At 40.8% G+C, this 21,656-nt stretch overlaps 4 protein-coding genes across 6 annotated transcripts in view; all 4 read right to left on the bottom strand.

The window, feature by feature from the left end:
* The window catches only part of chmp1a (charged multivesicular body protein 1A), a 385,704-nt gene that overhangs the window by 31,056 nt on the left and 332,992 nt on the right, over nucleotides 1-21,656 (bottom strand). The gene's annotated exons all lie outside the window — the stretch shown is intronic.
* On the bottom strand, nucleotides 2,004-6,408 carry ciao2a (cytosolic iron-sulfur assembly component 2A). Its single transcript, XM_044035997.1, has 5 exons — nucleotides 6,162-6,408; nucleotides 5,381-5,545; nucleotides 4,146-4,195; nucleotides 3,273-3,318; nucleotides 2,004-2,366 (listed from the first exon to the last, which is right to left on the bottom strand). The coding sequence occupies exons 1-5, from the start codon at nucleotides 6,283-6,285 to the stop codon at nucleotides 2,266-2,268; spliced, it is 486 nt and encodes a 161-aa protein (XP_043891932.1). The 5' UTR covers nucleotides 6,286-6,408; the 3' UTR covers nucleotides 2,004-2,265.
* LOC122775800 (UDP-glucuronosyltransferase-like) lies at nucleotides 8,513-12,679 on the bottom strand. The gene is made up of 5 exons (XM_044035988.1): nucleotides 11,804-12,679; nucleotides 11,184-11,315; nucleotides 11,010-11,097; nucleotides 9,188-9,407; nucleotides 8,513-8,913 (listed from the first exon to the last, which is right to left on the bottom strand). The coding sequence occupies exons 1-5, from the start codon at nucleotides 12,659-12,661 to the stop codon at nucleotides 8,637-8,639; spliced, it is 1,575 nt and encodes a 524-aa protein (XP_043891923.1). The 5' UTR covers nucleotides 12,662-12,679; the 3' UTR covers nucleotides 8,513-8,636.
* On the bottom strand, nucleotides 14,156-21,084 carry sycp3 (synaptonemal complex protein 3). Of its 2 annotated transcripts, none has more exons than XM_044035991.1 (8): nucleotides 20,864-21,084; nucleotides 19,906-19,978; nucleotides 19,454-19,488; nucleotides 19,249-19,366; nucleotides 17,624-17,723; nucleotides 16,640-16,738; nucleotides 15,325-15,429; nucleotides 14,156-14,506 (listed from the first exon to the last, which is right to left on the bottom strand). In XM_044035991.1, the coding sequence occupies exons 1-8, from the start codon at nucleotides 20,982-20,984 to the stop codon at nucleotides 14,453-14,455; spliced, it is 705 nt and encodes a 234-aa protein (XP_043891926.1). In that variant the 5' UTR covers nucleotides 20,985-21,084; the 3' UTR covers nucleotides 14,156-14,452. The 2 variants fall into 2 exon arrangements, with proteins under 2 accessions (XP_043891926.1, XP_043891927.1); XM_044035992.1 differs by having other exon boundaries at nucleotides 14,156-14,503.

Genomic DNA, 21,656 nt, shown 5'->3' with positions numbered 1-21,656 from the left:
CACACGAATCAAAGTGAATTCAAGAAGTGAACAAAGATGAACTGTAGATTAAGACGGTGGCCTGGAAGTGCAAAACACTTTTACAAATATCAAAACAAATGAACAAAAGTTCAAACAAATTCACGTTAGACTTGATACTTGTCATGGATGTATTATAAGAACTGGATAGAGCTCCGCCCCTTTGGCTCTGTTGCTCACACATATATCAATAAAGTTGTGCAGACTCATGATCATTATTAGGAACAATAACAATGTGTTAAAAGTAGTTTCCAGATTATTTCACTCTAATTCATGTGTTCATCACATTTCTCAGTAACTTTATGAACAGATAGTGTAATTCATGTGTTCATCAGTGGTGAAGTGAGTGCAGGTCTCAGGTCATCACACCGTCATCTGCCCCGTGTTCACCACGTCAGTATGAATCCACACAGCTGAAAATAAACTGTAGATTAAAGTTAAAAAGACTCAATAATCCTGAAAACATTAATGTTAATCTGCAACTTTTAGCAAAGCAAACGTGTTTTAACAGACGAGTCTGAAGGATTCACAGACGACGACGACGTCTTTATCAGAGAAATCATCATTTAACTTCTACACTTAGAATGTCTTCAAATTAAAAATGCTGCTTCACTGCTGCTGCTTCACTTCACTGCTGCTGCTGCTGCTGCTTCACTTCACTGCTGCTGCTGCTTCACTTCACTGCTGCTGCTGCTGCTTCACTTCACTGCTGCTGCTGCTGCTGCTGCTGCTGCTTGCTTCACTTCACTGCTGCTGCTGCTTCTGCTTCACCGCTGCTGCTGCTGCTGCTTCACTTCACTGCTGCTGCTGCTGCTTCACTTCTGCTGCTGCTGCTGCTTCACTGCTGCTGCTGCCTGCTGCTGCTGCTTCACTTCTGCTGCTGCTGCTGCTTCACTGCTGCTGCTGCACTTCACTGCTGCTGCTGCTGCTGCTGCTGCTGCTGCTGCTGCTGCTGCTGCACTGCCGCTGCTTCCTTCACTGCTGCTGCTGCTGCTGCTTTGCTTCTGCTGCTGCTGCACTTCTGCTGCTGCTGCTTCACTTCACTGCTGCTGCTTCACTGCTGCTGCTTCTGCTGCTTCACTTCTGCTGCTGCTGCTTCACTTCACTGCTGCTGCACACTGCCTGCTGCTGCTGCTTCACTGCTGCTGCTTCACTTCTGCTGCTGCACTGCTGCTGCTTCTGCTGGCTTCACTGCTGCTGCTTCACTTCCTGCTGCTGCTTCCACTGCTGCTGCTGCGCTTCACTGCTGCTGCTTCACTGCTGCTGCTTCACTGCTGCTGCTTCACACTGCTGCTTGCTTCACTTTTCACTACTGCTGCTGCTTCACTTCACTGCTGCTGCTTCACTGCTGCTGCTTCACTGCTGCTTCTGCTTCACTTCTGCTGCTGCTGCTTTCACTCACTGCTGCTGCTTCTGCTTCACTGCTGCTGCTTCTGCTCACTTCTGCTGCTGCTGCTTCGCTTCACTGCTGCTGCTGCTTCACCACTGCTGCTGCTGCTGCTGCTTCACTGCTCTGCTTCACTGCTGCTGCTGCTGCTTCTTCACTTGCTGCTGCTGCCTGCTGCCGCTTCACTACTGCTACTGCTGCTTGCTTCACTTCACTGCTGCCTGCTTCACTGCTGCTGCTGCTTCACTTCTGCTGCTTCACACTGCTGCTGCTGCTTCCTGCTGCTGCTGCTCACTTCACTGCTGCTGCTGCTTCACTTCACTGCTGCTGCTTCACTTCACTGCTGCTGCTTCACTTTTGCTGCTGTTTGATCGGCATCCTCACAGAACTCCACATCACTTCCACTCTGTTGTCTTCACTTCAGACCAAGAGCGCCCCTAACAGGTGAACACGGGTCATTACATCACTACATCACAAGTTAAAGATCATCATCATTATTATTATTACAATAATAATAATGATGATGATGATGATGATGATGATAATGATAATGATAACAATAATCATGATATGATAATGACAATAATAATAACACAGGTTTTAGGGAAAATCACAGTTCTTTATTAAATGTAAAATAAAAAATATGTCCTTTCAGTGACTTGAGTTAGAAAAACTCGACTCCAGTAAAAAGAATCCTGTTAGAACTCAAAGCGGTGAAAACGGTCCCCACAGGACGTCAGAAACCGTCTCACAGTGTTTGTGTTTTGGTCTTCTCTGCAGACGACACAGGTGAAGACACGGGGGACACGCGGGGGGACACACACATTTTCCTTTCCCGGTGGAGTCGGTGGACGCTGCTGTCAGTCGTCAGGTTCGGTGACACACTGCTCCACGATCTCTCTCAGGTTGGGGTTCTCCATGGCGGCGGCCACTCGCTCCTTATCGTTGATCTGTTTGTTGACTGGAGACACAAAGACTGTGTTAGACTCTGCTGACAGCACAATAATCACAGTTTCCAAGGAAACGCCCCCTGAACTCTTGTTGGCTTCAGTACGTGTTTGAATTTAAACTGAAATCTGTGTCAACTTAAGTCCACCCCATGTTAATAATGTGTTCACAGCTTCATCGCAGCGTTAGACAAACTTTTCCTGCAGAAAACTGAGAGAAAATGAGTGATTTAAGCATCACAGGCCACAGGAGTTGTTGATCCACTGCTGCCTCCATCACGAAGTTCAAATGTCTTCTTTTGTGACTTTGGTGTTTGAAATCCTTTGTTCAGATTAACCTCAGTGACACAAAGTGACTTTGGTGTGGGAGAGTGAGTGGTTTACAAATGTCTGTTTCCTGCAGGAAAGGTCCATCTCACGGCAACATGAAGCAGAAAACATGTTCTTAAGATATCGTAGACTTGAGCTGACATGGATTCAATTCGACGTGTCTTTAGTTAAGAGGGTAAAAATCAGTTTTCTCCAGTTTGTCTGAACGTCCACCAAACTTGGACTTTTCTCGTCCAGATGATGTTACACCTGATTTTTATCCACTTTGTTTCTCCTCTAAACTTTGTCTTCACTGCGTGCTTGTACATATACATATATATATATACACACATATGTATATATATGTGTGTATATATATATATATACACATATATATATATATATATATATATATATATATATATATATGTGTGTATATATATATGTGTATATATATATATATATATATACACACGTATATATATATATATATGTGTATATATATATGTATATATATATATATATATATATATATATATGTGTATGTATATATATATATATATATATATATGTATATGTATATGTATAAAAGAAGAACGAAAAACACTTACTGTCTTCCTCAGTTGAATGAGTTCCTTCAGAAATGTAAATTTCCAGCTGAGAAGAGACGGAGAATAAAAAAAATCAGCAGAGAACAAAAACAACACAGTTCCACATAAATGAACAACAAAAGGTGATGAATAATGTGGACGCGCTGCAAACACAGACGCTGATAAAATACACATTAAACAACATCACACTGTGTCATTCTAATGCAGCTCCTGTGTCCTGTGTGTGTAATGAGGTGTTTATGGCAATAAACCTTCCTAAACTTGACCTTTAACATACGTATCACACATTTGTGGAGAGTTCTAGGCTTGTCTTGATTCTACTGTTTGTTTTTTTTTTTTAATAATTCCAAAATCTACTTATTTCAAAATCTATTTATAATCCCAAATCCCAGTGATTGGTCAGAGAGTGTCGTCTGAAGAGTCGTGAGCGCGACGTACGACACAAGAATCAAAGTGAACAAAGCTGAACTGTAGATTAAAGACTTAATAATCCTGAACACATGTGTTAATCTGAGACATTTAGCAAAGCAAACGTGTTGAACAGAGGAGTGTGGTGGATTCTGAAGGACTGAACCATTCTGTCCACTCATCTGAACTCATGATTCACTTTCACCAAAACAACTGCTGCACAAGTCACTCGTTTGTGTTTGTGTTGCGTAGAAAACCACGTCATCACAGTTTACTGTGACGACTCCGCCCACTTTGAGGAGGAGCTAAGAAGTCATGGAAAACAACGTGACCTGCCACCTGGTTTGTGAGTGGCCTCACAAAGGCAAAATGTGTGTCCAAATATCACTATCACCCTAGTACACAAGCGCGCACAGACAGACAGACAGACAGACAGACAGACAGACAGACAGACAGACAGCTCACCTTGTGTTTAAAAGGCAAACACCTCTGCAGCTTCACCTGTAAACACAGACCTGTGAACACAGAAAACAACACGTCAGATACGAGGGACTGGTTAACGTGAGTTTCACCCACTATCACTCACTCTCCCACACCAAACACCAAACACCATAGAGCAGCGGTCCCCAACCTTTTTTACACCACGGACCGACCTTTAATGTGTGGTGGATAAATACAACAAAAGAATATGATACGACTGGCATTTTCTAAATATAATAATAAACGTGAATCCACTGTGTATGCAACTTTATAGCAGCGGCAGCAGCGGCATCAGCATCAGCAGCATCAGCAGCAGCATCAGCAGCAGTAGCAGCAGCCACAGCATCAGCAGCAGCCGCTCACCCTGCTTCTCACAGATAGGGTGTTGCTGTTGTAGTCTGTCATGACTTTATTGTCTCAAACATACTTTCAAGGCCGCCGTCATTTGCGGTAGATCTTCTTGTGACCGAGACAAGCATCTTGACATGAGTCAAGAGTGAGTCATAGACGGATGTGGCGAGAGAATCCGGTCATTTTTCAAAATAAAACATCGTTCAGAATCGGATAATAAATAAAACGGAAACAGTGTAAGTTATGTATTCTTTCTGTGCAGCCCGGTACCAATTGACCAACGGACCAGTACTGGTCCGTGGCCCGGGGGTTGGGGACCACTGCCATAGAGAAAATCAGTGATTTTAACAACACAGCACACAGGAGTTGTGACCACACGAGGCAGCAGAGGACCAGCAGCTCCTGTGTCCCTGTGTTGTTTGGTGTTGAGTGAGTGGTTTACTGAGCTTTTTTTCTTTTGTGAGTGACACATTATTAAGAAAACAGTGTGGACTTTGATCTCTGCTTCCATCAGGAAGTCACCCTACATTTTCTTCTGTCACTGTGTTATCTATTGAGAACCTTTTCTGTCACTGAAAACCTGGTCCTGGACCTGGCAGAACCTCATTTCTAGTCAAGGTTTGACTGGTTAGGTTAAGGATGGGGACAGGGCTTTGTTTATTCTGTCCAAATGAATGGAAGTCAATGCAATGTCCTCAAAAGGATAGCTGCGCGAACCTCTGTGTGCGTGTGTGGACAAGCTGTCAGTTAGAGCAGCAGCTACACTGAGGAGATAACGGTACAACAATACGTCACACAACCACACTTGAAGAGAAACTCCCAACGTTCTGATTCTGTTAGTTCAGATTAAAACCAGGCGAGGGACTCACCGATCAGCGTCGCCAGAGAGCAGTGAGGGACGGTTGGGGAAAACTTGATAACGATCAGGTACTCGTCTTCTCCGAGCTCCTGGACCTCCACACAGTTCTCCGTCACCACCTCCAGCTCCTCCAGGGTGTTGGGCTTCTCCGGGTCGCGAATCGATCGAATTACATCTGATAGAGGACGACAAACAAGAGGTGTCACCAATAAACACGGCTAAGAGTCAGTGATTGGTCTATAAAAAAACAAATTAACCATATAAAAAGTCATGTATTTTACTTTAAAACCACTAGCAAACCCAATTAGCCATGCTAATGCAATCACACCGAAATCTAAGTTTAGTAGCAGAGACAATACAATCCTAGTATTAAGAAAACCAAGTGCTGAACCAAACTCCATTCAGGAAGTAACTGGTTTAGTATGATCCGAGTTCGTGTCTACAACCAAACCCCATTCAGAAAATCGTCAACTTAATTAAATTTTGCGTAATAACGTGTTGTCACAACTCTACACTTCGGCACGTGACGTCATGAGAGAGCCCTTCCTCAAACGTAACGTTTATATTAATCTTGTGTTATTAGAGACCGTTTACTGTGATGTTGTGAGCAGAGAATGATCCCAGCCAGGGCCGGCTCTTGGCGTAGGCGATCCGGAGAGCAATCTCGCCTAGGGCACAAAATTAGGTAGAGCCGGCCCTGATCCCAGCCTTCACCAAAAACTCATTTAAAAACCATTTTTGAACAGTTTGGTTTAGCGTGGTGTTCACCGGGCCTGTTGGTTTGAACTCACCGTAAACCTCTAACGCTTTCTCCTCCATCTTCTTCACCTTCAGCTCATCCCGCGAGCTCACAAGTCCAGAAAACCGTAAAAGCTTCGCGAGCGTGAGCGAGGCGAGGCCGAGCGCTACTTCCATGCTTCTAAAAGCGCCATATTAACGCGAACCTGCGGCTTTTGACAAGAAAACAGAGACGACGACGAGTTCGAGCGGAGCTTCCGCAGATCTGCATCATGTGACAGCGGTCATGTGACGTCAGCACTGACATGGCAGATGTTCTATAGATCAGCGTGCTTTCCCTCACATATAATCAAATATCATCATCACATGAACACTCACCTTTTTGTCCTTCCGCTTCGCAGGTGAAATAGAATCTAAACAATGACACGGAAGAGTTTAACTTTAACTCCTCCCCCTGTAAGAATTCAAAGACTGCCAGAGAGAGAAAGAGAGAGAAAGAGAGAGAGAGAGAGATTAGGTTTAGATTAGAGTTTATTTTCATTTTACAGAATGTACAACAAATTTCACATGCACTCAGGGACTGGATTTATCGTAGATTATATGTGCTCATGTTCACATCAGAGCATATAACTCTATACTCATGTATAGACTAATGGTCTCAGTCCTTCATATTTATCTGGCTACAATCTAGAATCCTTCTTTAAAAAAATACTTTTCTACTTTTGCCTGGACTCCAATATCTGTATATTATGTGTATTTTTGTCGAAGTACTTTTGTTGTACGGCTGCTATTATACACATTGTACTGTTTTATGTCTCGCTATTTAAAAAAACATTTTTTTTATAAATTAAAGTCACATTCAGCGCTATACGTACTTTGAATCCGCGTATCATTCGTTCATTTGTTTTTCAAAATAAAACCAGAAATAAAAAAACGACTTGTTTTCTCAATATTCGTTTACAAAATCAAAATAAAAAACAGATAATGACCCGTTTTTCCAATTTCGGAAAAAACGGATAACGAGCGTTTCCCGTTTAATCCAATTTTGATAAATAAAAGTTACGTGACCCGGAAGTGATCTGTTAACGGAAAAGACAAGAAGAAGAAGACTACCTGTGATCGGGATGGAAGCGTAAGCTAGTGTTGGGACAACGAAAAACTATAGGACGTAATAATTGACATTTATGTTCTTTTTAATGGGAGTAAGAGGGTTACTCTGAAGCCAGACACTGCGTCATTCGTCTTCGCGCGGTCAAGCCATCCGCAGTTCGCCCGTGTAGTCGAGTTTACGGTGAATGCCGGAAGTCGACTGAGAATCACCGAGATCAGTTCCGGTTTTCAGAATAAGACGTTACTAATACAAGCGCAATCAATCGAGCTGATTTTAATACTTTGATTTTTACTGTACTATAACAACACATTGGCCCATAAGTTCTGACAGTGGTTGACACAGTTGACCTCAGGAGCATGCTGACTACTCCCTCACTTCTTATCAAACAATGTTACTGTATCTCTACTAGCATAATGTTTCACTGTTGAATGTTTTATGTTTAAAAAAAAAAAAAAAATTGTATTGTATTGCTGCTGCGTCAAAACAATTTCCCCTCGGGGATGAATAAAGTATTTCTATTTTATTTGTAATTAGAGCTGAAACAGTTAATCGATTATTAATCAATTATCAAATTGTCAACTATTTTGATAATCTGTTTGAAGTTCTTTTCAGGTTTAAAACATCATGACTTATTAAGCTTCTTAAATGGGAGTATTAATTTCTTTGCTCTGGATCACAAAGAATTCATTAAGTTAATCATTTTGGTTTGTGGAAAAAACAAGACATTTGAGAACATCATCATTTCCAGGTTTGACAAACACCGATTAACATTTTTTAAGGTTTTCTGATATTTTATGGACCAAATGATTAATCACCAGATTAATCAATGATGAAAATAATTGTCAGTTGCAGCTTTATTTGTAATGCATTTTATAAATGTTGACCTGCCTCAGCTAGAGTTCTCAATGGGCCTCAAAATCCGTCTGGAGTTCTGTTTGTGAATCCTATAGTTTTGTTTGCAAATTAAAAGGTTTTGTTTGTGAATCACCTTGGGCGGAACTTTCTCTGAAAGATGTAAGAAGCAACGTGTCACAACGACAGCTTGACAACTTCCACTATGCGTAACTTTTCCTTTTACAATGTCAAAGTCACCCACCTTACAAATGTGTTTAATCGTTAACGTCTTTGTTTCTTGGAGCGATGTGTGTTTTTTTATGGAAGGTAGTATTTCTTTTTTTTATTCAGTCTATCATTATCTCTTGTCAAGTACATTACAAGAATCCTCCTTTGTTCCAGATTAAGGCAGCTGGCCATCAAGGCAAGGCAAAATGTGTTAAGAAAAAACATACACAATTATACTGATAGTGATTTTAATCATAGAATGATTGCCTCTGGATGAGGAAAAGGACAAACTGCCCACTGCATCAACCTACATCACTTACTTCATCACAGACTTTATAACACCGGAAGTATGTCACTACTCTGATTTCGTCTTTGCACGTCCTCTTTTGTAGCACACGCAGAACAAGCAGCATTTCAGGGTCACCCACAGAGCGGTCATGAGAGCGACGATCAAACAGCCGATGATGTCCAGGCTGTGGTACTGAACCCAGGTCAGCTGGTGGGCAGCGACTCTCAGATGTGCAGCCCCTTTGTGCCTGATGACAAACTCGGTCCAGAAGACAGCCTGTTCCATCGGCTGAAGGGGACGATCCAGGTGTATGTGAGACAGCTCCACTATCCTCTCTTTGTAGCTGAAAGGAGGGAAAATACTTTTACAAGTTAAAGGAGAACTATGCAGGGATTTTACTCTCATTTAAGAGCGCTGGTGAATCCTAATGTTAGAAATGGCTATACTGCGTCTAGTATGCACAGGATATGTAAATCCAAGTTAAAAAAAAGATACCATTTCATATTTTAGACAAGGGAAGCTACACCTAATAGATGTCCAAATAGCAACAAATATAAAAAATAAAGGAAATATATATCCATACCACATTGTCATCAATTATCATCTACTTCCCTTACCTTTTATCACGGATGATTTTATTTACTGCTGCCAATAGTTTGTCTGTGGTCACATCATGTATATTGAGCGTCTCTGCAACACCACGTGTCACCATGCGAAGCATGTTGTCTTCCTGGTCCCAGAACAGTGGAAGTATCAGCATGGGTACAGCATTGCAGATGGACTCGTAGATTCCATGGGAGCCTCCGTGAGTGATGAAGAGTTTAGCCTTGGAATGGGCTGAGGAGCAAACATGACTTCTATGTAAACACAGATTCAAAACTAACCCTAATCTAAAAGAAGAAATATTTATTTAAAGTTGTATTGAAGTTGTCATGAAAAGGTTGACTAACGCTTTTAGAAACTGCATAATTTCTCTAATAATTCAAGGAACATCTGTCTGTCCTTCTATCTGTGCTCCCATCTGCCCTTTGATGAGAATCATCACAGGACTTAACTGTGTTGAAGGAACTTTGAACTGCATTGAAGGAACTATGAACTAAATTGAACAGCAATGAGGAACTTTGAAATGCGTTAAAGGAACTTAAACTACATTAAAGGGGACATATTATGCAAAACAAATGGCAAAACCATTTCAATACTTATATTTGGGACTCTGGAGGCCCTACCAGTCGCCAAAGTGTGGAAAAAGAATACTCAGTCCTTTTTTCGTGTTCTCCCTTAGTGTAAGTATAGGCGATAAAACACTCCATGTTGAATTCCCTGCGCTTATCACGGCAGCATGCGCATTTCACCGCAAATGTTACCACCCACCAGTAAGTTTACTTGGAGAGCTCCACCTTAGCTCCACCTTAGCTCCACCTTGTCCAGGCGAGGGAGGAACAGCGGTATTATGTCAACGCGGAGGGACAAGTGTGCTGTTGGTGGCTGCACAGTGGAGCACAGTGTTTTACAGAGGATTTTATATATGAAGCTAATGTGCCGATGATAAAGTCAGCAAACGTGTGTTCGTGTGTTCGCACCACTTCACATCAGACTGCGGCCAGCGGTCACCGTATTTAGTCAGCGACCGTATTTCACTGACATACAAACACACACATTGTTAAGAAAAGGTCACATAGAGCTCATAACTGACCATTCTGACACGTCCTAATTAAACATATTTGTTCAGTACGTCCTCCATGACCGGAGCCCAGACTCAGTCTGATACAGTCACATACAGCAGCTGTTTATGCAGCGATCAGCGGTGGCAATCGCCAGTGGCGCGCAGCAAGCTGCATAAACTGCCACTAACAGGGTTATTAAACTGCTATGGTGCTTCATCCTTATGGTATTTTGACCAAAGCATGTCACTGACATGTTTATTAGGACAACAGGGAACTTTTTTAATGGGGGAAATAGGGTATAATATGTCCCCTTTAAAGAACCTTGAACTGCATTAAAGGAACTTTGTACTATGTTAAAGGAACTTTGAACATATTGAAATGTGTTGAAGGAACTTTGAATACATTGAACTGCATTGAAGGAACGGTGAATTGTGTTGGAGGAACTGAACTTCATTGAAGGAACATAAAATGGCACTGTTTTGAACTGTGTTGAAGGAACTATGATGAACAACATCGAATTGCATTGAAGGGACTTTGAACTGTGCTGAAGAACCTTATTGAAGAAAGGACAACTTTGATCCCACTTAACAGTTTTCAAACTTGCCTTTCTGAGAGCACCAATGTGTCATGTGGAAATGAAAAGAGATGCAAGAGATTTATCGCTAAATCAGCCGCTTCCACACACATAAAGACAGTCACAGCAATAGATAGAGGATGCACACAGCAATGTGACGATGAGGCAGTTGAAGCCTGAGATGTGGGTAAATAATGTTACCTAAGAGATCGTTCTGCGGTAGCCACTTCATGAGCTTGATGTTCTCGGGCACATTCAAAAGTGGTACTCCAGTATATCTCCACACAACCTGAAACATCAATAATAGCCTCTTAACCCATTTCTCACATTTTAAATGCAACCACAATTACATTTAATTGAATGCTTTATTGTTACCCTTTGAGGAATTTGTCCAAAGACATCAAGGAACTGTTGAGCCTTCTCCACGGGCAGTTTGGGCACCATTGATCCCAGGGTGAAGACTATAAATCCATCATCACTTGAGCCGTCCACAAACTCTGACAAGTCCTTTGGGGGGTTGGAGAAGACACAAACATTCACTCAAACAGAGTCTAGAGTTTATATGTATAAATATATATATATATACATACATATATATATATTTATACTGCATGTCCTGCACCACCCTCACACACTCCAGACATCAAGCAGCAAGAATCTCCTCACATTTAACACTTCATGATAGCATTTTGGTGTGTTTTGCTGAAACTCTTTAAGCATATATAACCACATACAGCCAATCCCAGTGGCCCCAGAAGCCCCATGTATATCAAAAGTGTCACTCTCAAACACATCTATAAAAACTATATAACACATATAATAGCCATGTTGTCACATTGAGCATCAACTTTAACTAATCATTTGTGGATATTCTCTGTACTTTCCAACTGTTTGCTTTCAAATCAACTCAAGAAAAAGCATTTATGTGATTGTCTAAACATGAATCCAGGTGTATTGCCTGCTTATTTATTCTGGATTATGCTTTCCATACTCACTGGTGGCAGAGGAGCACTCTTAGCACAGTTGATACCTCCAATGAAGACCATGTTTGGCATGACAGGTCTGGGCCATTCAAAAACAAAGTCATTTCTCAATAACCAGATATCACCATGGCTAATAAGATCCTTGTAGGTCATGTCCTCTCCAAAATACCTGCTCACCATTTCATCATAGTGGCCAAGAAATAATCTGCATCCAAAATGATCCACAACAGACAGAAGCACATTTTTGACTCTCTCTGGGAAGTTCATGACATCTATATTTCCAGAGAGCAACGAAGGAACAAAAGAGGGAGGACTGGGACACTGGTTTACACTGTATTCTAACAGACATGGAAGTCCACGCAGGAAGTACACAGTTGGAATGGAAAAGACACGAGCCAGTATGGAGCCACAGGGGTCGAGGGGGTCTGTAAGTATCAGATCGAAGCTGGTCTCTCTTAATCGACTCATTAGCTGCTGGTTGTTAAGCAAACTTTCACAACCTCTAATGGCGTAATGAGTAATGTTAACAAACAGCTGCGCCGTCATTAACATGGACGTGAACTTTGGTAACTCGAGGAAGATTCTATCAATCAGCTCTTCCACGACTCCATCCACTTCACCTTGGGTATATTCCACTGGATAGATCTCAGTCTTGAATTGCTCTAAATCATGTATTAGATTGGTTCCGGGCACCAGCACCAACATGTCATGACCCCTGTGGGTGAGCTCTTTCACCAGTAACTTCATGCTGCGCCAGTGGCTTCCATGCCCCGGCACGACCAGCACCTTTCCCGTTTCAACAGGCTGCAGACTGAGGCAGCACAGTAAAGCCACCAGCTTCAGTGCTGGAAACCACTTCCTGCTATTCATTGCTCCCTCTCTGTCCTGCAAAGAGCTAAATGTGCCTGATGTTAAAGAGTGCTCAAGTTATGTGCATGTCAGAGTAGGCGTGGCTGATTCATCTGTCTGTTAAGACAGTGTCCAAGATAAACCAGGCCCCCCAACCCCCTGTGCATGCACACACTCGCACACACACACACCAAAGGTTGTCAGTTCAATTCCTGGCTCTGCTCACCTGAACACTTAACCTTAACACCATAACAAAAGGAAGGTGGTCGGTAGTTCATAAATAAATAAAATGAAGTAATGAATTTTAAAACTATGGAAATGCCAGTTTGAGAGTCTGTAGTGAGTCAGAGTTCTGGATGTGTAGTGGCAGGAAGTTCCAGAGGGTAGGGCCAGCGGCGGAGAAGGCTCTGTCTCCACGGTTCAGTGCTTGGTTCTGGTGATGGGGGTCAGGAGGTTGGAATCAGCAGATCGTTGAATGGTGGTTGAGGTAATCTTATTGAGGGCTTTGTAGGTGACGAGGAAGATTGTACTGAATACGGAATTGGACAGGGAGCTGTTGGAGGATGGGGGTAAATGTGGTGTCTGGAGCAGGTGAGTAACTGGGCAGCGGAATTTTGGACCCCACGTTGCTCCTGACAGCGTGAGACTGGGTATGCAAGATGAGCGACAGAAATGTGCTGTATGAAAATGTGAGTGATAGAGTGTGATTGGGTATGAATGGAAAAACTGCAGTGTAAAGCAGTTTTGAGTGGTAATCAACACTACAAAAAATTGCAATATAAATTACAAAAAGAATAACAATATCTTTCACATTTGAGCTAGGAATCACACACAAAAAACAGTTCCTGTAGTTACTGTTTAACACGTACCTGCACTTTTAAACCTGTAAACGTTATATTATCCAAATATTTAACTAAAGTCTTAAACTGTTTTTCCGTCCATTCAAATATTTGTAACGGACATACAGCCCCAGGGCCTGCTCTATGCATTTTAGTGCCCTGGGCATGACACCAAACACAAACACACAGAAACACACCACAGTGGTTTCTAGAAACTAATTCTTATTTAATGGGTAATTCTCATATTTTTCAACCTGGAACCTATGTTTGTAAATGTGGATGTGGACGTGAAAAGTACTCACAAAAAGTTTCAGAATTGGTCCAGTAGATCCCGACAGGTGGCAAAGGCTGCAGTGTAATCTTACGAGGCGAACTATATATTGGTCTATTGTATTTTGAAATTCTGCAAAAATTCTGCAAAACCACCCCTCCTTAAAAATTGCTTTTCCCCAAACAGTTGGACTTGTTTCTCACCTGACCCGCCCTCCACTGGCCAGACTGGATGCTCAGTGGCCACCTGGTCATTTAAGTTTGAGACCCCTTGGAAAATGGAGAAAGAAAAACAGCACTCATTATTTGTTTAATGTTAATACTTTTTATATTTCAGTTCTACATTTCTTATAATTTTACTGATTATACATACCTTATGCCTTCTTTTTCCTTCCCTTGTCTGTCTCTGAAACTGGGATCAATAAAGTCTAATTTAATCTAATATATACGAGTAGTATGTTTAATTTAATGCCGTTTATTTTGGCACTTTAAAGAGTTGTTTTTTCCAGTGAGTCTCGCGCCACCAATATGTGCTGTCTTGTTCTTTCTATTTGTTCCTCACAGAGTCAAAAGTCAGTCGAACTTGACTGAGGATCGAAAAGTTTAAATTTCAGACAACGTCTTTATTTGTCATTCATAAATAACAAGCTCAAGAACAGTAACAGAACCACAACAGAACATTAAGGAGGAACAAAGGAAACGTTTAGAAGAGCATGGACCGCAGAGATTTTCGGACAGTGGCCATCTCCTGCTGCTGCTGTGGAAACACACAGACAAACAAATAATCCAAATTAGAGTTTGATGTTTTAACTGTTTAAATGATCAAATGTAGTGACACTAACAGCGGGGCTGGGAGATATGGGATCATAAAATTCAAAGACTTTTCATGGAACAATTTCCCTCAAATTCAAGCACAGAATGTACTGACAAGGCTTAAGATGGGAGGACAACTTGTCTCATCTTCGTCCATGATAGCTTTGTCCACTTTTATTGATTTGCAGCACGCTCTGCATCTGGACAAGTGATTGTTCTTTTTGGGATCTTGGCTCAAAGTCAGTCTTTGTAATTTGCCATTGGTGAGACAGAGATCTTGGAATGTTCATTTCCCAGGCATCACATCGTCATTTGCTTGCTCTTGGTTTAACTTTACTCACTCAGTGTTCTGCACGGAATCTCACGTCAACGGTGGACAACACTGCTAGTCATTATGACTCTGGGTAGGCCTAGTCTACGTACATAAAGCAATTCAAGTCATGAAACGGTCGGTAGCGTCGTAACAAACAAGAGAGACATTTACCTCAATATCAACTTCTCCATGGCGCAAAATTCAAGCACTTTCAATGACCCATGACTATTTAAGGCAATTTTCAAAACATTCAAGGGCCATGAATTTCTTTTTGAATTCACAAACTTTCAAAGACTTCAAGGACCTATTGGAACCCCGTCTCATCAATTCCCATGAAAAGTCATTTACAGGGAATTTTGGTAATATTTTGGTACTATTCCTAATGGAAGCGCAAATAAAAATGTACCGGTCCGGACCGTTGCACTTGGTGGAAACGAGTCACAACTCACCATGTCCATGAGGATCTTCTTCTGCAGGGTGTTCATTTCCTTCTTTAGCTCCTGCTGCGCCCCCTGCAGGAAGGACTCGTGAGTCTTCTCCATTTCCTGCATGTTCTAAAGGAAACACAAGCACAGAACTTTCACTTTCACTCTGCTGATCACACAATGAATTCTGCCTCAGAGTGAAACTTGAGACACAGGGATAAACGTGTTAAGGCGGTGGCTTTCATTTCAGTCCACTGAGGACACAGACAAACAAAGTCGACCTCTTGAGCAACACACTGATGACAACAAATAATGAACAAATCCGCAGACTTGACTTGCACACAGCAAACATGAAATTGCACATATTAACAAATAAATCTTAGGATTTTATGAATCTATATCAGATTCTCCAAATGTAAAATGATATGCTGCCAACACCCAACAAGAACAGACTCAACACAAATCACACACATGCTGCCAAGAGCATTGGCCTTCAAACCCCCAACCTCTCAGACTCCATACTCCTTCCATCTGGCCCCCGTTGCAGGTCGATCACGTGAATAAAAGTCATGTTTAGCAAAGGTTTCATCCCCATTGCAATAACTGATATCTGTCAGTAAGTTTACATGTGCAGCCTAATACAGCTAAGGCCACAGACAATTGGACAACTTGCAAGTATACAGACGGAGGAGAAAATGTATTTATTGGCCGTGTATGTCTGACTCTGCCTCTATAGGTGGCGCTGTATCTCTCTATAGGCTAGAGCGTATTGAATCAGTTTCCTGTTGACCTTTAGGTCACAGAAAAACAACAGTGTTGATGGGCGGTTCTGTGTAATTCATATCTGCTGTACATATTAATTGTATTAACACAAATTAGATGGAGCATGGCTCTTGTTTGTCGCGTCCACATATGATCCAGGAGGGCATCCGGATCAAAGGCTGTGAGGACATTTTGGTATGTGCACAGAAGTCTGACTCCAGTCCAACTAAGCATATACAATTGGGAAAATCGTGACCCAAAACCACAATACAAACTGAACCATGGGCTTGTTGAACTGTTGCACCCCAAGTATACATGCAGGGGTAATCAGACTATGAATCGCAATATCCAGGTATGTAAGTCCGACTAAGACTAGCTTGATTTTAGTCGTAATAACACGTTTTCGTGTACTTGAGTGTGTGTGTTCCTCGCAGCTGCACAAAAAGTGAAGGTACATTCTTCTGCAAAGGACAATAAAAATTTACTTCTAATCTAATCTGATATGGATGAGGAAAATTTAAATCAGTCCTATGAACATAGACGGACATGAGCTCTGGCTCAGTTTGAATGTCCTCACCGTGACAAACTGCTCGTACAGCTCCCGGACCTTCTTCAGCTTCTGGCTCTGCATCACTCTGGCCTGCTGCAGGATTTTCTGCTGCTGCCGGAACAGATTCTGTCCAGACAATGTATCATTTGAGAACACCATCATTTCCTGAATTAAGAAACTTTTTTGTAGAGCGAGGGGATATTGGAAAAAAAAGACTTGTATTATTACCTTTTATTTGGCTTTTTAATGTTAAATGAAATTTACGCATGTTAGAAACAATAAAATTGTAGTAGTAAAGTGTCAAAGTCACTTTTTAACCCTTAGGGACAGTTTTTAGGCACTTTCCCTTCTTTGTTTTTGTGATAATTTTGTCTGTGCTCATGCATATTCATAAATACATTTTGGCACAATTGTGTATTTTTATTTGATTATTATTAATTATTTATTTCCAGCTCTGCTTCTGCAGTCAAGATAAAACACACTGTATACAAACAAGAGTCACATTCGTACTGTTAAGCGCCAAAAATGTCCCATTCAAACTGCAACTTTTACATCTCACTTCCATAAAAAAACATTTTTCTACTCTCCGCGTATGGAGAAAAAACATGCTATTTCCACTAGGTGGCACTGTCACAAGTGTTGCTGCTTCTCACTGACATATCGCAGGCTGTAATAATGCATTTCATTTAAACGGTTAAAATCTTTTTTTATTATTAATTAATAATTATTTCATATCAATAATCATGTATAATTTTTCCTTTGTCTTTCTGTGACTAATATTAAACCCATTAATTTAGTCAAGTCCATGTATTTTTTTATATCTATATAGATTAAAAAAATATATGGAACTGACTAAATTATATATATATAATATTAAGTGTGTTTTACAAATACATTTAAAATAATAAATATGATAGTTATCAATGCCACAGCCTTTATAACCAGGTAAAGTCATCACAGATACTTTATCATAATATCAAAATCTATATGTCACTTATTGTTAGAACTGACGTTGAGCTTCTCCTCCTGCTCTTCAGCTCTCTGGGCCTCAGTCTCCCACTGCTGGAGTGCTGTGTTCACCTGTTGACTGTACTGTTGAGTGATCTTCTGCCTGTAGACACAGTGTTACCATAGCGACACAAACAGCAAGATCAAATAATGGCAAAATAATGGAATACATATATACATTGTGTCCATATGCTCATTCATTCTTAAAGCGACCCTACCTATACAAGTTACAGATGAGCTGTAACTTATATAGGTAGGGTCACTTTCATTAAAAACATGGCTTGACACACAAACAAAGCGGTTTTAGCCACTTATAGAAAAGTCTAATCTGATAAAGCCGAAACTGCTTATTCCTATAATATCTAAAGAATATGTTTGCTGCTTTATCTCACTGTTAGACAGCCTTCTCCAACAGGAAACTGAGGGTTTTTTTTGCCACAAAGCCCACACAGAAAATCAGTGATTTTAAAGTGTTCTTGATCCACTGCTGCCCCTATTGGTAAGCGTAAATGTGTGACTTTGGGATTTGACACAATTTATAATGATTTAATTAACTCAGTGACACAACCTCACCACAGGAGGCAGCAGTAAACCAGCAGCCCCTGTGTCCCCATGAGATTAAATCACTGATTTTCTCTATAGACTTTAGTGTGGGAGAGTGAGTGGTTTACAAATGTCAGAAAAGGCCTATCTTCTAGATGAAGGTTAGTGATTCTACTTCTACAGTGCCGGGGCCCACTTTGAAATCTAAAAAAAAAAATACATCTTCTGAGGTCCACACCCAAACCTTAAATCACAACTCTGATCAACATGCAAGACTAGGATTGATAATTCCCATGTTTTGGGACATGGGGCTACAAACATCCAGTGCTTTTGGATTAATAATCAATCCACTCGACTTGTGGTTATTACAGCTGGGCTCCATGACACATGTGATAAGAGGTTTAGCTTCACAAAAAAGTGCATATTTATCCACCAACATAAATAACAATTTAAATAAACAAATGAACATTGAATGCAAATACTGAAATGACCAACTGACACTGTGCACTTACACATAAAATGTCACAATATTTATATTTTATAGGAGGACAGCGTCTACAAAAAAATGAATTACCAAACTGGTGTAGTGGTTAGCACTCTCGCCTTGCAGCGAGAAGACCCGGGTTCGAGAAAGGGCCTTTCTGCATGGAGTTTGCATGTTCTCCCCGTGTGTGCGTGGGTTCTCTCCGGGTTCTCCGGCTTCCTCCCACAGTCCAAAAACATGCAATGTGGGGATAGGTAAATTGGACACTCGACTTGACCATAGGAGTGAGTGCGAGAGTGAATTGTTGTTTGTCTCTATCTGTGTGTGGCCCTGCGATGGACTGGCGAACTGTCCAGGGTGTACCCCGCCTATCGCCCGTAGCTGAGATTGGCACAGCACCCCCCGCGACCCTCTGGTGGAGGATAAAGCGGTAGATGATGATGACAATTCATTTTTGTATTTATTGACCTTTCATGGCCCACCTGTAGTACCGTCACAGCCCACTAGGGGGCCACAACCGGCAACTAGGCATCACTGTCCCAAGAAAAGCTGTGATTTTTTTTTACTGAAATTGCAAGTGGTGGGGGATAAACGGTGTCACCTCTGGCTGTGGTGGTTGTTCCACAGCTGCTCCAGTTTCTGTTGACTTCCCTTCATGTAGTTCTTGGTGAGGTTCTCTAGACGTTTCTTCTTGGCCTGCATCACTTTGCTGATGTCGGCTGGAAGCGGAGCAGACAGCAGAGCGGTTCCAGTTTTTAAACACAGTGAGAAAAGGGGGCGGAGCTTTCCAAACCGTTTCACCTCACCTCCAAATCGCTCCAGCATCGAATGAACCTCGTTGCTGCAGAGGCACAGGGAGAGAGAGAGAGACGTGACTTCACTGTGGGAAAAAATGTCTAAAAAACCTTGAAATGATGACATTTGAATGTTTGAATGTTCACAAAACTAAATGATTCTACATGAGGTACTATAACTGTTGCACTTTGACTACATGAGGTATACTTTAACTGTATATAACTACTACTATATTGTATGTTCACTGTGGTACTTGAACATAACGCTATGGTACCAAAGCTATAAAACAATTGTTTTACTGTCATACATCAAGTACACAAAGTAATTTTACTTTAACATTAAAATAAGAGATGTTATGTTGAGAATAACTTTATAGTTTCACCCGTGGGAATATTTTGAGGATCCGAGTACAAATGTTACATAAATGTTTGCAGAATCTGTAAATGACGTAGAGAAAGAGTACCCGACAGCAGTGACGGACTCCTCCACTGTACATTCAGCCACAGGTCTCTTTGATGACTTGTCCACAGTTTCATCTTAGAAACAATGATAAAACTTTAAAAGAAATGTGTGTGTGTGTGTGTGTGTGTGTGTGCGTGTATACATAAATACTACAGTACTGCGCAGAAGCCTTAGGCCACCATTAGATTTGTTGTTTTAACAATGCTATAACAACAATACAGGATAATTATTTCTATTTCTATTTACTGGAACACATCCAGAAAATATGTATGCAGTTTTTTGTTTTTAAAAAAGACAAAAAAAACATCCTCTACAGGTGTCAAGTATGTAGCTTGATCTACCCTTACACTTGAACAATAATGTGTTATTGTTCAAGTTGTACATACTTGTTCTGTTAATACTGGAGTGGAACCTTAATTAATGTTACTGGTAAATCCTGTGTTTGTCCTACTATTCCATTTAAAGAAATATCTGGTGTAAAAAACTATTACCTCAGGTTTACTCAAGACATGCATGAGTTAAACCCATATTAAACTCATTGACAGCTGGCTAATATATAAGACCAGCTTTAAGTCTTATATAAGTCACATCACTTCATTCCAAATTCCATTGATCACAGAATTTGACGGACAGAAAAAACAGAGCTGGTGGTGCCTGAAACTTTTGCACAGTACTGTATATATGTATATAATTGATATAATTCACCTGTTCATGTGCACATGCTAGCTTTTAGACTAAACTGAACTATCTTTTTGATCAAGTGAAACATTTATTTTAACAATAAACTATAATTTCATAACATGAAACATGTAGTTTTAAAAATAATGTATGATTTTTTTATGTGAAACATATATCATTTTAACAATACATTTATAACGTTATAATACTGCAGCAGCTTCTGCATATAATTAATCACACAGGTGTAAAACTAACACGTTAGCTTAGCAACGCTCCCTCACCTGTGACGTAGTTGTCTGAGCCGCTCATCTCTTTCTTGTCCTTTTCCTCGTTGAAATCAAAACAGTTGATGTCTTTTTCGTCCATGTGTTTTCTCTTCATTGTTTTTTTCCCCGTTGACATTATCTCACCCTTTACTTATGCTACCGTAGTTGGCTTTCGTGGCTAAGTGGCCTGACCGTACACAACAACGGGGTTCAGACTGAGATTAGCTGACCGAGCTAGCGAGCGTTTCCCGCTCGAACGTGAGATGCGTTCATGGGCCTCACTAGAGTTGGAAAGAACGCATTCAATATTTACTCATGGCGAATTAAAGTCTACATTTCTTAAATTGGCTTGTTTTTGGACATGTATCTGTCCGGATTTTTGTGTCAGTTTCTGTCTTTATGTTAGTTTCAGCATTAGTGTTGTTCACGACTGCCACAAATCCCCAAAATTTCTAGGGTTAAAACATCTTCAGTAATTTATTTACACATCAATCCTCACCTGCAGCATTCACATATACAATACAATAAGTTTTCTCTCCTATCTGTATTAAGTAATATGTTGTTTTTTTTGATTAATCTATGAATTGTTTGGTCTTCATTCACAGTTCAGACGAGTGACAAAATATTATCTATTCCTCCATCTTTAAGACATCATACTATGGCAGTTTCAACTTTAATCAAACATATTCTAATAGAAGCCCAAAAATGCCTTAATATTTATATATCTTGTATATCAGAAATGGGATTGTAGGACATCTTTTCAAATTAACATCCTAAAACAAAAACAGAAATAGAAAAAAATGGTTTA

This window comes from Solea senegalensis, linkage group LG10, assembly GCF_019176455.1.
Source record: "Solea senegalensis isolate Sse05_10M linkage group LG10, IFAPA_SoseM_1, whole genome shotgun sequence".
NCBI classification, from domain to species: Eukaryota; Metazoa; Chordata; class Actinopteri; order Pleuronectiformes; family Soleidae; genus Solea; species Solea senegalensis.
The sequence above is the reverse complement of the archived record's forward strand: the minus strand, read 5'-3'. Positions and strand labels throughout refer to the sequence as shown.